Consider the following 15216-nt stretch of genomic DNA (forward strand, 5'->3'; position numbering starts at 1 on the left):
ACAACTTTTGGAATCAGATCTTTTGGCAAAATTAGAATTTCTGCCCCAGTTTCTTGGAGATTGGGGAATTATTATTTCTTGGGATTTCTAAGAAAAACTGCCCCACTCTTGACTTCGGGGAATTATGCAATATTTTATTTGGTGTGACCGAACCGTAAGGTTGCCTACGTATCTTGTGGCGACAAGAATCAGGTCGAACGTAGTTCAAAAGACAAAGTTGTTGTTTTTTTTTTCTTTTCCTTTTCTCTTTTTTTTTCTTTTTTTTTTATTTTCTCCTTTTTTCTTTTTTTTTTATTTTTCTCTTTTCCTTTTTTTTCTTTTTCTCTTTTTCTTTTCCTTTTCTAGTTCCGAACTCTATTTCTGATTCCAAAAGAGGGGTTTGAAACAAAAAATTAGGGCTCAAAATGGGTAGCAAAGGATAAAAGTGTTTGGGTAACAGAATAAAATGCCTTCGTCATACCAAACTTTAAGAATGCCAGGTACAAGCATGCAATTGAAGATAGACAAATAAATCATACATAGTATTCATTGACGGCATCAACACAAACAAAAAGTGCCAATGGGTAATACCTTTGTCCCAATGAATGACCCTTGCCAGTTCGAAGCATACTTGACTCAACTTTATCTTGATGTGGAAGAATGCATTTCAGCACTGACTGATTTACCTCATAATGCTTGACAGACATTTCCTTGTTGTATGCTCTTATCAACCTCTTGATTTCCCAGACTTACTACCTCAATTTCACTTAATCCAAAGTTCAGGTCATCTCAGAATGCGTGAATCTTTAATTATTTCCTCAAACGCATCCTTTTCTCATATTCAAAATTGTGTCATTGCTTCGTGATTAGACTAACTTTTAAGATCAGGCTGAGAATTATGCGGCATGTCATGTCACTAGAGTCGGCATGAAAAGAACTATAAAATGAAAAATGACCTAAACAAAAACTAACTAGAATTAACAAAAAATAGGAGATTGCATTAGACAGATGATGAAAAGGGTTTGAACAAGACAAGCAAAATAGACATGGATTACAACCATGGAACAATCCTAAATAACACTAGACGAGTTACTACAACTAAACGAACTAGACAAAGTGAGAAGAAGAAGAGTTTGAGTCACAAGACAATATCCGGATTACAACCCTGAAATAACCCGGACAAACAGAAATGACAACAAAATAAACCACCAAAACTCCTCCCTGGCTAGCCAAGAAAGGAGTGTCTTTCCAATTACCAAACTCGACATCTTAGCCACTAGGTTGCACATCAAAATTGCTAGGACCTTCACCAATTTCAATATCGTTAACTTCAGTCAGCAAGTTCCCAAGAGAATTCTCATACTCCCTGCCACCACGCATCTCCCCCACAAAATGTGCATATTCATGTGCAGGTAAAGGATATTGTGCGATATTCTGGGTGTCACTATACTGGACCACAATTATCCCTTCTTGAATCGTTATTTCTATCTCCCTTTTTCAAAGCACGACAATATTCAATGCTATGCCCTTGGACATTAGAGTGGTACATGCACCGTACAGTAGGAACAAAACCTTTTGCATATGGGTCCAGAGTATAGCCGAGGAGAGTCTCAATCAGGCCAGACTGTTTCAACTTTTCAAACAAGCTTGTGTAGGATTCTCCGATTGGCGTGAAACTATTTCTTTGCCTTTGTTCCCTTTTATTACCCTATTTCCTAGGGTTGTTGGGTGCTAGACAATGTTGTGAAGGCGAAAGAGTATTATGCGGTGCTGGTGCTCGCCATAAGGAGTGACCCAGTGGTTGAACAAATGATTGGACGTTGTTCGGAGGATAATACTGAGATGGATTATGTGGAGCTCGGGGATAGGTTTGGGGTTGGGGTCGGGGTCGAGGCTGATTATATTGGTGAGACAGACCCGTTGGTCCATGTCGCGATCCTGATACAGCCATGGCAACATCATCATGTTTTTTCTGAATTGCCTGTGTTTTGGCTTTTAAGGCAAAATAGCTCATGATCTTACTTGACTTCAATCCCTCTTCCACCATTTCTCCCATCTTTACCACATCATTGAAAGGCTTACCAATGGCTGAGATCAAATGGCTGAAGTAAGTAGGCTCCAGGGCTTGAAGAAAGTATTCAACCATCTCATCTTCTTCCATCGGAGGATTGACCCATGCAGCTTGCTCCCTCCATCGGAGACCATATTCTCTAAAGCTTTCACTGGGCTTCTTTTCTACCTTAGTCAGGGACAGGCGATCCGGGATAATATCTATGTTGTACTGAAAATGCCGAGCAAAAGCCTGAGCCAAATCATCCCATGTGTACCACCTGCTGACATCCTGGCAGGTGTACCATTCTAGAGCTACCCTACTCAGACTCTAGCTGAAGTACGCCATCAGTAATTCGTCTTTTCCCCCGACGCCTCTCATTTCACTGCAACAACCTCTCAGATGAGCTACAGGATCCCCATGTCCGTCATACAAGTCAAACTTGGGCATCATGAACCCGGCAGGCAGTTGAACATCAGGGAACATACACAAATCCTTATAAGCCATACTCACCTAGCTTCCTAACCCCTGCATATTTCTCAATGATTGCTCCAGACTCTTTACCTTCCTAAATATCTCCTCATGCTCCGCGTTCTTGGGTGGTTTCTCAGTTTCAACATGAGGCTCAAAGTGAGGAGTGTAATAATAAGGATCTAGGACTTTGAAAGTCGGTTCCAGGGCATAGTATTGGGTATCTAGAGCTGGTAATGCGGTTGTTTTGGCTGGTGGAGCATGGAAAGTTTGGGAGGAAGTGCCAGGGCAATTGTGGTAAGGGGTGAAGCCTGGGGCATGTTGAGGGGAAAGAGCAACAGTAGTAGGAACCTAGGCTTGTGTTTGTGGTAGGATAGTTGCAGGGTTTTTAGTGTACTTAGTAGGGAAGGAGGGTGGAGGATGCCCCCTGATCCAAGATTGATACATTTCTGCCATCTGTTGTTTCAACCTTCGGACCTCCTCTTTCAGTTCCGTTTCTGATTTTATAATCTCCCTTGGTGGGTGTACAACCCCAGTGTCTGTTTCTTTACTAGCCATGACTGCCTTGTGCTTTTTGGTGATGTATGGACGAATCACCAAAGTGCCACAAACTAACCACCCTCTGTTATGTTAACAATAAAAGTAACAAAGAGGAGCAAAACGAAGCCAACATGTTAGCGTTAGGACATTTGTCAGATAAAATATCACATTTCGTGCAATGCCCCTAGTCACAGTTAACGGTTCTAGAATGGCTTCGAGGGTACGAAGGTCATATGGCAGCATCCCAGATTCACTCTTCTTGCCCCATTTCCTTCTTCATTTTCTTTCTAACACCACTTGGTTTTTCATTTCTTTCCCCCTCTTTTCTTTCCACTCATTTCTCACGTCCCACAACTTCATTCTTTTTTTCTCTTTTTCTTCTTTTTGTTTTCTTCTTCTTCTTTTTTTTTATTTTTTTTAAATGATGATTCGATCGAACACTATGTAGGTTGCCTACGTATCATGTCCCTCATGAATCAGATCAAGCGTAGTTCTGAAAAAGTAATGGACAAAATAAATTAAGAAACAAAAATCTTTTTGAATTTTTCATTTATATTTTTTTTGGTCTTTCAAATACAAAACAAAAAGTACGATAATGAAAGACTCGACAAACTCTTAACCACCTAAAAGACTTAAAACCAGGCTCAAAATATAAAATGTCTCCTCAAGTAACTCCTGAACGCAATTGCCCTGGGATATCTGTCATGCTCGAGTCCTGGTACGTAGATCCACACCTGAATGAGAAAAATAGGGCCAAATAGATTAGCGACTCAAGACACTATGTGAGACCACACCTCCTATTGGACACATGCAAGACAACTATTTTTGAAAATTAACCTGCATGGCCAAGAGTGACTATTAATGCAAACTCAACAAGATTGACCTCATGGACATGGAAAATGCCTCATTTTGCAAAAATGACTGATATGGCCAGAAGTGGCTAAAAATGCAAACTCAAAAGGACGAACCTTAAGGTAGTGGGACACTTAGTTGCGAACTCGGGATTCTGAGACATGGGTCAATGAACTACTTTTGCGAAAATGACCCTATTTTGAAAGAATGGCCAATGTGGCCAAAAGTGGCTAAACATGCAAGATATGGCTAAGACCCCGCAAAGCCAAGAACCTAAGACTTACTAGGAAGACCGGACCCTATGTGGGTTGCCTACGTATCACGTCTCGAAAGACGAGAATCAGGTTCGCGTAGTTCGAAAAATTGGACATGGGAGAAAGCTTAAAAAATGATACTAATTCGAAAAAAAATATATTTTGGCCAGAATTGGCTAAAAATGACCGATACGGCCAGAAGTGGCTAAAAATGCAAACTCAAAAGGACGAACCTTAAGGTAGTGGGACACTTAGTTGCGAACTCAGGATTCTGAGACATGGGTCAATGAACTACTTTTGCGAAAATGACCCCATTTTGAAAGAATGGCCAATGTGGCCAAAAGTGGCTAAACATGCAAGATATGGCTAAGACCCCGCAAAACCAAGAACCTAAGATTTACTAGGAAGACCGAACCATATGTGGGTTGCTACGTATCACGTCTCTAAAGACGAAAATCAGGTTCGCGTAGTTCGAAAAAATTGGACATGAGAGAAAGCTTAAAAAAATGACACTAATTCGAAAAAATATATATTGTCTTTTTGAAAAATGATGGAAAATGTAAAATCTTTTTGGATTTTCTTTTTCTTTCTTTTTTTGATTTTTTGGAAAATGATGGGAAAGTGTAAAATCTTTTTTTTTTTTTTTTTTTTTTTTTTTGAAAAAGTTGTGAAAGAAAAATATAACTAAGCCTACTTGCTTCATTTTTCACCCTTCTTTCCAAAGCATCGGTCTGCCAAATAACCTTTTTACCCTCAAAGATGCAACATGTATCACATAAGGATGATTGAATGTCTTTTTGGGCCACGGGCCCATTTTGACAAAATTTGAATAGGCTTCCTACAAAGGGACGCGGTACCTGGGACCGAGCTCTGCTAGGTCTAAATGACATGATGCAAATAAAAATGACCTAAAGGCTGACCTAGGTTTGGGGTTCACTAACAAGGCAATTCGGGGGAGCGTATGGTCGATGGTGGTTGCTCAAGCTTTCCACCCACTCCATACGTCCGACGGCCCCCCTTCTAAATTAAGGGTGACTCAACAAAGAGTTCGTGCACGCGACGCATACTCCGAGACTTGTTGCAGAAAGAAGACCCATGGTTATGCAAATGATGACAGTTTATAATCAGTAACACATTAAGAAAAGCGATAAACAAATAACCAACAAAACAAGAAATAAAACAAACAAACTAAACAAACAAAGCAAATAAATAAAACAAACACCTCAACCGAATATCCTAAAAGTGAACAAGATCAAATATCAGCTCGAACCTGCAACTCCCCAGCAGAGTCGCCAGAGATGTCACACCCCTTTTTTACACCAAACTTCACTAACCCCTCTTAAATAAATAAAAGGAATTTATAAAAGCTTGAAAAAAGGTTTTCAATTTGAAAAGTGACAAAATTGTGTGTTGAAAAGGATTAACTCAGAGTCGTCACCTGACATTTGATTTCGGTGTGTCAGGTCACCATTTGTCCACAAGTAATAATTTTCCTTTCAAAACACTTTGAACTCTAAAACGAAGTCACCACCAGAGATTCGGGTAAGGGGGTTCATTTGACTCGGGGAGAAGGTGTTTGGCACTCCCCAAGTCCCGTAACTAGTACGGTTGCATACTTGATCTAGTCGGCTTACAGAATATTCGAATTGAGGTAAAACAAACAAGCAAAAATAAACACACAAAAGGGCTCGAGGTCGTCCCCTCCTAATAAAAGAAAAATAAAAATTAAAACAAAATAAACTACTACAAGCTCTACTTTTGGCCTTCAAATACAAGTACTACGGGGCATACCCCGGATAAAAATATATACAAAACTCTACGGGGCATTCCCCTGAATATAAACTAACGGGGATGACCTTTCACCTCGAAAGAAACTAAAAAAAATAAACGTACTAAATGTTTGCCTACCCAAGTATTTACGGCTTAAGCATGCTCCCATGATTAATTAGTTGAATAAAGTAATCAAATGATTAATCCCGGTTGTTACTGTGAGGTTTACTAAACATTTCCTAGGCCTATGATTCAATTGGCTCAAAGAATATTAATCATACAAATCAATTTAACCTAACCTACACGAAATGATTGCAGTAATTAATTACGGAAACACTGAATTCCTACGTCAACTTCTCTTAGCATTAAAAATTCATTTAAGCTCTAAAATGACTACCATAGCAAAGCATAAAACAAATTGCAAACTCACATAAAATTCTATTATAAGAGTGCATTCAGGGAAGATAACACAAATTCACTCACACAATAACATATACGAACAGATTTGAAGCATAAAATTTAGAAACAGACCTCAAATGAGCAAACTTTTTTTAATATATGAATTTGATTACATCTAACTCCGGCGAACCGAGCCTGAATCGTAGAGATGACATGGTAACAAATCGATAGGAATTCGAAAGACATCGGGGAACTCGAACTCGAACGCCTCAACAAACTTCACCTCAAGCAAAATTCATAGTTGAAATCTCAGAATCGGAACCTTCTTATTTGGTGAATCTTATATTTCCCTAATATGTTTCTATCCCTCACGTCCCTCCTCTCTATGTGTGTGTGTGTTTTTGTTGCTGTATCAGGCGACGGGAGGGAGGTGGGCGACTATTGTAGCTCGTTTTCCAGCAAGCTGGGTGGCGGTCGGCGTGGTTTATGGAGGTGAAGGTGCCGCTGTTCTTGGTTCAGCCATGTTCTCTAGGGTCTAGCATTCTTATAGTTGAGGGGGACGGCTGAGGTGTGGTCGATGGCTGGGAGCTAAAGTGTTGCTGCTGGGTTTTTTGGGTGTCACCTGAATTCCGGCGAGTTTGGTGGTGGAGTTAAGAGGGTGGCAGCTGGAGAGTATTAGGGATCTTCTAGGGTTAGGTCTTGTGTGTAGGTTAAGATGGCTGCTCCTATGGTCTAGGGTTTTTTTGTGTTGTAGTCTAAGGTTGAAGAAGAAGACCCTAGGGTTGGGGTGTAAGGGTTTAAAGAAGAAGGGGTAATGGGTTAGGTCTTGCTGGGCTTAAAATTTGGCCAAAAGATTAAAAATGGACCTCTCTCATTAAAAATGTGATAAACTAACCCAAAAACTCACTCTTCCTTTTGAAAATGATATAAAATTTATAAATAAAAATATAAAGCTAATCATAATTAATTAAAACAAATAATATTATACTATGAAACTATTTTGGTATTTTTCAAGATTATGTAAAAATAAAATAGGTTCAAGGTAACATATCTTTCTAAAAATATCTAATACGTGAATCAAATAGAGAAATATGGAACTATTTTTTTGTATTTTTCAATTTTGTGATAAAAATAATGTAAAAGAGTCAAACTTAATTGAAATAATTATATTAGACCTAAATTAAGTATTTTACGCTAAAATGGGTGAAATTTCATAAGGGTCAAAAATCACATGTCTACAGTGTTGCCTCATTACATGTCACAGTCACTGGTTCATCAGGAAAAGTAATAATAACGTCGTAGAAAGGAAAAATGTAAAGATAGTAGTGAATAACAAAGAGCAAATATGTTTGATTAAAATTGAAAAATCATCTGAACAAAGTGTGGCTCGATGAATCGAGCATTTATTTTGAAACAAGTAAATCTTAAAACAAAATTACTGAAAATCTTAAATGCCTAGAATGGCTATAGAAGTAAAATCTGCCAAGCTACCCAGGGACTCGGCGGGCTCGAGATGGTGTAGCGGTCCAATTCCTGAGAACAGCTCCCTTGTTTATGGTCTGAATGGTGAGGCCTTCTTCCTCCTCCTCCTCAATTATGGCACTGCAGTCCATGTCCTCATCCTCCAAGAACAAATTCTTCAACCCAGCTAGTACTTCCTCTTCTGCAGTCCCCCATATCGTATCAGCTTGGTGAAAAGCTTGTTCTAGGTGTTGCACTGGTTGCTCGAGAGGGTAATATGTTCTGCGCCATGGAGGCGACCAATCATTGTATTCTTGCCATGTGTACTGATATCCAAGCCCAAAGGTGGTACCATGTTTTTTCAGCCATATTGGTTTGGTGATACCTTTGAGGCTCTTTCCTAATCCTTTGTTGGGTTCATATCCAGACTAGGCCAATATGCTTTCTATTTTACCACTCCACCATTTATCCTTCTCGACGGCGTTGACCCGTTCAATATGATGATAGGTTTCCCCTCCTAGCCTTCTTCTATGTCTAATGTCCAAGATGGTTTGACTAGTGTAAATGGGGTTACTTCCATCTCCGTGAATGATTACCTACTGACGGTTCCATTCAAACTTCACGGCTTGATGTAGTGTGGAAGGCACGGCTCCAGCAGCATGGATCCATGGTCGGCCCAACAGAAGGTTATATGAGGTTGGTATGTCAAGCACCTGAAACTCGACGTCGAACCAAGTTGGCCCCATTTCCAAGCAAATATTGATTTCCCCGATCGCGGCCCTCTGGGACCCGTCAAAAGCCTTCACATTCATGCTTCCTACCCGTATCTCATGGAGTCCTTTGTCCAACCTTTTCAGAGTGTCCAATGGACAAATATTTAGGCTTGAACCTCCATCAACCAAGACCATAGCAATGGATTTGTCTTCAAATTGCACTGTAATGTGCAATGCCCAATTGTTATTCAACCCTTCAGGTGGTAGTTCATCTTCATGGAAGATAATCTTATGACTTTCCAATACTTTCCACACCATATTAGCCATTTCTCTGTTAGTGATGTTATTGGGTACGTAAGCCTCGCTCAGCACTTTCATTAAAGCGTTCTTATGTGCCTCTGAATTTTGCAATAGTGACAGGATAGATATCTGAGCTGGTGTTTTGTTTAGATGGTCAATGACGGAATACTCATTTGCTTGTACTTTCCTCCACAAGTCATCTAGCCTTGTCTTGATAGGTTTCCTAGTAGTGGCATCCTTACTTGAACCTCCCAAATGTTGAGGTGTATAGACTCTCCCAGTTCTAGTCATTCCTTGTGCAGCGCCAGATTCCTCTACCTTGGCCTTCCCTTTTCGTCGAGCCTCGGCAACATAATCCCTAGGTATTGCTTTTGAGTTGAATGGAGGTGTGGTTGATACTGTTACAGTGAAAGGTGTGACCACTTCTACTTCAAATGGAGCGGAAGTGACCGCAGGCAGAGCCACCTCTACCTCGAATGGGACTGATACAGTTACCTCAACCTCGATTGGTGGCTGAGTCTGTACCACGATAGGGGTAAGTGTGACTGCAACTTTAAAGTCATCACCTTCTCGAATAAGCCCAATCGACCCTTCGGGGTCCCATTCTTTGTTCGTCTCTATCACATGTACTCCACCACCTCTATGATCAGGGATGGGGTTGTCGTGGATATTAGGTGCGGCTTCCCTTGCCTGTATGACCTTGTTGTCAATTAACATCTGGATCTTATCCTTTAATGTTCGACACTCAGCAGTGGTGTGCCCCTTCATACTGGAATGGTATGCATAAGTCTTGTTCGAATTAACCCATTGGGATAGGTTTTCTAATGCCACAGCGGGAACAGGAGTGACGTAACTCGCGGCTTTCAACCTTTCATACAACTGGTTGATGGGCTCAGCAATAGCGGTGTATTATTTGGGCGCCTTGCGGTCAAAGTTGGGTCTTGGTTTTGGATAATTTTGGCGAGCTGGTGGTGATTGGAAGTGGGATGGTTGGGAGTTATAAGTGTGATGGACAGTGGTTGTTTGAGAGTATTTGGGAGATGAAGGTTTATATGTAGGCAGTGGTGCTTGGTATGTGGACGGAGGTGTTTGATATGTGGGTGGAGGTGTTTGATATGTAAGTGGAGATTTCGGGCCTTGGGCCACCATTACTGCCCCAACATCTCTCTCCTTTGATATGCCGCCTAATTGTAATGCCCTATTTGTGGCCGATAGTGCCTCAAAATTCGTTATCATCCCGCTTTTGATCCCTTCTTCAATTCTTTCTCCGAGTTTGATGATATCAGAGAATTTATGATTTTCGATAACCATCAACCTTTCATAATATTGCGGATCATATGCTCTGACGAAGAATTTGTTCATCTGTTCTTCGTCCAAAGATGGCCTGACTTTGGCTGCTTTCGACCTCCAACGAGTAGCATAATCACAAAAAGTCTCAGTAGGTTTCTTCTTAAGATTCTGAATGTAGAAAACATCCGGTGTGTTCTCTGTGTTGAACCTGAACCGGTCCATGAAATCTGACACCATACTTACCCAATTGGACCATTTCTTGGGATTTTGGCTGACATACCAGGACAAAGCATCCCCAGTAAGACTCCTCATAAAGAGTTTCATCTGGATCTTTTTATTTTCCCGACCCCGACAAGGTTGTCACAATAGGTCCTTAGATGAACCTTGGGATCACCTGTGCCGCCGAACATCTCGAACTTGGGAGGTTTGTATCCCTCTGGCAGTTCCACATCTAGCTTTATGCATAGGTCTTCATAGTTTAAACCTTTTATTCCTCTGTCGCCTTCAACACCCTGAACTCGGGTGGTTAACTTCTTCAGCTCTTCAGCCATGTTTTTAATGAGCAAGTCCTTTTCGGAGAATTTTGGTGTATAGGAGATGGGTTGGATAGAGCGAGGTACAGTTTCTACGTATATAGGGTTGCTTTGATGGGTGCTAGGAACTTGGGTGTAGTGATGGTCGTTAGTGGAGTGTTGGGGATCGGGAATGGGTTGTGGTGTATTTTGGGGAGTGTGGTAAGTGGTGGTTGGTGGGTACTGAATTGGTTGAGTGTGATGTTGCGGTGGAGTTGGTATTGGAAATGGATTGAGATTTTGGGGTGGAGTTGCATATTGATTTGGTGCGGGAGAATTTTGTGGATGTTGGTTTTGTGTGTTCTGGGGAGGTGCTAGGTTCTTTGTGTTTTGTTGGTAGATGTCGAGGACATTTAAGGTGAGTGATAGGTTTGCCAAGTTGCGAACCAGCTCAAGTTATCCTTGCAGTTCCAGTATCTTTTGTTCTAGTCTCGAGACTAGATCATTTAGGACCGGAGTACTACGGCCATCTGAGGTTTCTGCGTTCTCAATATTTTCCTTTCGGATACCACTTAAATCGTCCATTTTTGCTTTTCCTCTACCTTTTGTATTGCTTGGAGGAGGAGGAGGTGGAGGGCCTCTAAATCTGGTATGATATGCTGATGAGGCTAGTATAAGTGAACCAACTTAAGGGGATGGGAATAATCAAAATAAAGAAAAAACAAAAAAGGTAACAAGTCAGTGAGGATCCTAAAATGTTTGCAGTATTTAAACACATATCGTGGAAATGTAAATTCGCGTCTTAATTTGGGAGTCCCGAGGCAGGCCTAGCGACAAATAGATTTGGAGAACTTTAAATGCCAATAAATGCTTCATTTCATAATATAAAAATAGACGAATCCCAAAACGATACTAAGATAATAGAAAAATAAGTCACTATTGGCACTTGGCCTTATTACATTTTAAGAAAGCAAATAAATCTAGCCTACTTGGTCCCAGAAGGATCTTCCCCAGATTCGATCTTCCTGACTCTATCATATAGGTTCCCCAGTTCGCGCAGACCCAACAACAAGTAGGCTCTGGCCAAATGTCCTCCTTCAGCTCTTTCAGCATTCTGGCAATCCTCGATCCTCTTTATGACTTTACATTCCAGCTCCACTATTCCTCGCTCCAGATATTCCAACTTCCGGTTTGAAGTGACTGCCATTTCTTTCCATTCTTCAATCAACCTCGCATTCCTCTCATGTATTTCTCGGTGCTCATTCTTAGAGTCGTGGACCCTCTTGCGCAGCCTATTGTATTTGACTTGAGCTTCAGCTTCTTCATCTAGGACTCTATTCCCTCGACCAGCTCCTGGCATCACCATTCCCTTTAGATTGTCTTCTAGCCATGGTGGGTAGAGAAGCTCATACCCCGCATGATACCTGTCTGGCTCGATGGTATTCTTTTCAACGATGATTTTGTAGTGCCACATGTGTTGGGCTTGGCACTTGTAAGGGACGTCGTCGTCCTGAAAGTCTGCCCTGAAATGTCTCATCTTGGCAACCCTTGGTACAACCGGTTTCCTGCCTGCTTGCCTCATAACTCGGATAGGGACATAAAGGTATATCCCTCTCAACCCAATCAGCACCAAATGTGGAGCGTCTCTGGATCTGATGATGAATTCATCTATCGGGAACCATTCAAACATCCATTGCACTTGTTCATCGGTCAGATTGTCGAAGAACTCTACCCATTCCTTGGCACTTTCCGGCTGAGCAAATCTGTTTGGAATGTAAGTCATCCGCTTGTGGTGATGGAAGGCAATATGGTTGTTCAAAGCCCTTCGCGAAAATTCTTGGCGATAGTGACCCTTTTGGAAATTCTTCAACAACCATAATTGCAGCAACAAATTACAACCCTCGAAATGTTTGACCCCTCTTTGACAGCGCTCCAAAGCCTTATAGATGTCGGTTATGATCATGGGGACTATGGTATATGTCTGTTCATTAATCCCTTCCATCAAAGTCTTGGCAACCATAGCCAACCTAGTGTAGATTCCTCCCTTTTTCATTGGGAACACTGTCAGGCCTAAGAAGCATACAATAAATACGAACACTCTGCGGTGGATGTGACCCAGAGAAGTGAGAGAGATCTCATAATGGTAGGTACGGAAAGACTTGTTATGGACATACCTCTCATACGGGTATTCGAAAGGTATATAATATTCCTTCAGGCACACTAGGTAGGCATTCTTCTTAAGCCCTATCATCTTTAAGAACCCTTTGCCAGTACGATTTTCTGGTACCAATAACCCGGGACTATCCCAAGTCAATCCCGCAAGCATTCCAATTTCTTCTTGAAGCGGTGTCATTTCTATGTCACCGAAACGAAACACAACCCTTTCACTATCCCAGAATAAAGTGGAAACCTCGATCAACTTGTTATTTGGCTCAATATCTAGCAAGGAAGGCAAGTTACCCAGGTACTTTCTCGCATGTTTCTTATCACTCGAGGAAAGGTCCTCCCACCAATCTAGCGGCAATGGTGGGATGTTGCTAACCATAACGAATCTGGGGACCTCGTGCCTCATTTTCTGCAAAACAAAAGGGTTAGTCCTTACCCCCACCAGACTCGACTATTTATACATTCATGATTAGCATATTGGCATTTAGTTCTCCAAATTAATGCACAGGACGTGGTTGTATCCGTTGGGATTGTGGAAACCTCGGTGGACTTTTGGATAAGGCTTATCTTAAAGGATCATTATGTGGACAGCATAATTGATCCGACTAGGTTTGACCATGATGCATGCATAATTTCAATCAGAGTAAGGTTACTATGGGGTTTTAGACTGGTACCCTCAAGCGAACAACCTAAGGGGGAAGGCACGGAACCGTCGACTGCACCGTTGATCGACTGGTTTTACCGCAAATAAGCCTTTTCGAATTTAAGGGTAGTAAATAGGAAGAGTGCAACCACTCATTAAGCGTTGTTATAGGATTTGATACGCACGAGTGGAATATGATGTGGAACATGATATATGCAGCAATAAATAGCATGTAGTCAAGTATTTGCACGTAGAAAAAATAAATGCAGTATTTAAATAATTGAAATACAGTTACGGAAAAGGAAAACAAAGAGACAAGTCAGTTTCATGAATAAAAGGAATATAAATGCTTAAAATAGGCAGTTAAATTCAACTAAGGGGAAAGGGTACGAGGTAAAACATGCTTGGACTGATTCACAAAAGACAAGTTCGTTATGCTAAAAGCCTAAAGGTATCCCCAGCTGAGTCGTCATGCTGTCGCGCCCCTTTTTTCCCTCCGCGGAGAGAAGTCCGGGTTTCGACATTACATGGGGAGTAATAACTCATTTCCTTTTGGAAATTGGGTATTTGAAGAGTCGTTACCTAACGGATTACGGTGCGTTAGGGCACCTAGAGCGATTAACTCTTGGATTGGTTTGCATTACCAGAGATTTAGGGTAAGGGCTTGAAATAACCTTGAGGGAAAGGTGTTAGGCACCCCTCTCGGTCCATAACGGTGGATCCCGACCGAACTTATACTTATGAACTAGTCCATTAACAAATAAATAGCTTTAAACACATAATTACAAATAAGACATGTGACATTGCATGACTCAGATAATAAGACAAAGGATTTGAACAAGTTATGTACATATAAAATAAAGTTTTAATCAGAAGGGATTTGGGAAAGAGGGATCCTAGGTTGGTTAGCCTACAGGATCATCTCACGCAATGTTCGGTAAACACTCCTTAAAAAGGGGCTACACGTGACATTAGCGCGTAGTCATCATATCATGTTCTACCCTTCCCACCCCTTAACGGTTATTAAAGCGAGTGTTGTTTAACGATCTTTATTGCGTGCTGTTACCTGTCCCTTCTTAATGGTCCTGGAGGAAATCAGGACCTCTACTTATATGCGGTTCTAGACAGACCCTTAAAGTTTAAAAGGAGAAAATACTAAGCAACATGCAAGAACAAATAGGACTTTAGCACATAAGGCATAAAAGAAGCAATTAGAGGCTCAGGTTTACCTCAACAAATAATGCACATAAGCAGCACGGCTCAAACACAAATAAGGGCAGTATTATTAAACAGGATCCTAAGGCATGATGTCTAAGTGAATATCAAAACATAAAAGATAGACAGTTTTTATTTTGTAACTCAGAAGCAGGGGCCCTAATCAGTTTGCCTACTGATTTTAAGCATGTTAATCATTAAGCAGTACACACAAAGAGGCAGCTTTCAGTTTTATAAGAGTTGATTACCTAAGGCTTTGCCTGAGAGCATGCTGTTCTAGGTGTTACAAAACACGGGGATTATTACCAGTTTGTTTAAAGCAGGATGAGACTGTTTATATTTCTTTTCATGCACCAGTAATTTAACTAGGCGTAGCTGAGTGAGTATGAACGAGAACCTAAAAATGGTATCTAATATGCACACATAAGGTATAGAATAATTTATATGCAAGATTCCTAAAGCAGGATTTCTAAATGCACAACATGATTGCAAAATTTCCTAAAAGCAAGATTTCTAAATGCATAAAGGTTACAGCATTGTAGAGTATACTGTCAAGTGTGTAGGAGTAGCAGTTTTTGTTTTAATGCCCTTTATCCTAGAA

General features: G+C 40.9%; 1 protein-coding gene across 6 annotated transcripts in view; it reads right to left on the minus strand.

Moving 5' to 3' along the window:
* Positions 1-3636: 3636 nt before the first annotated feature.
* Positions 3637-15216, minus strand: part of LOC138876875 (uncharacterized) — a 30453-nt gene continuing 18873 nt past the window's right edge. For all 6 annotated transcript variants that reach the window (XR_011402178.1, XM_070155956.1, XM_070155960.1 and 3 more), the window contains one exon: positions 3637-3774. Coding sequence is in view for 4 of the 6 variants with exons in the window: in XM_070155953.1 (XP_070012054.1) it covers positions 3685-3774 (90 nt within the window). In the remaining 2 variants the exon portion in view is untranslated. The remainder of the gene's footprint in view (positions 3775-15216) is intronic.

Source organism: Nicotiana sylvestris, chromosome 9, assembly GCF_000393655.2.
Source record: "Nicotiana sylvestris chromosome 9, ASM39365v2, whole genome shotgun sequence".
Taxonomy (NCBI): domain Eukaryota; kingdom Viridiplantae; phylum Streptophyta; class Magnoliopsida; order Solanales; family Solanaceae; genus Nicotiana; species Nicotiana sylvestris.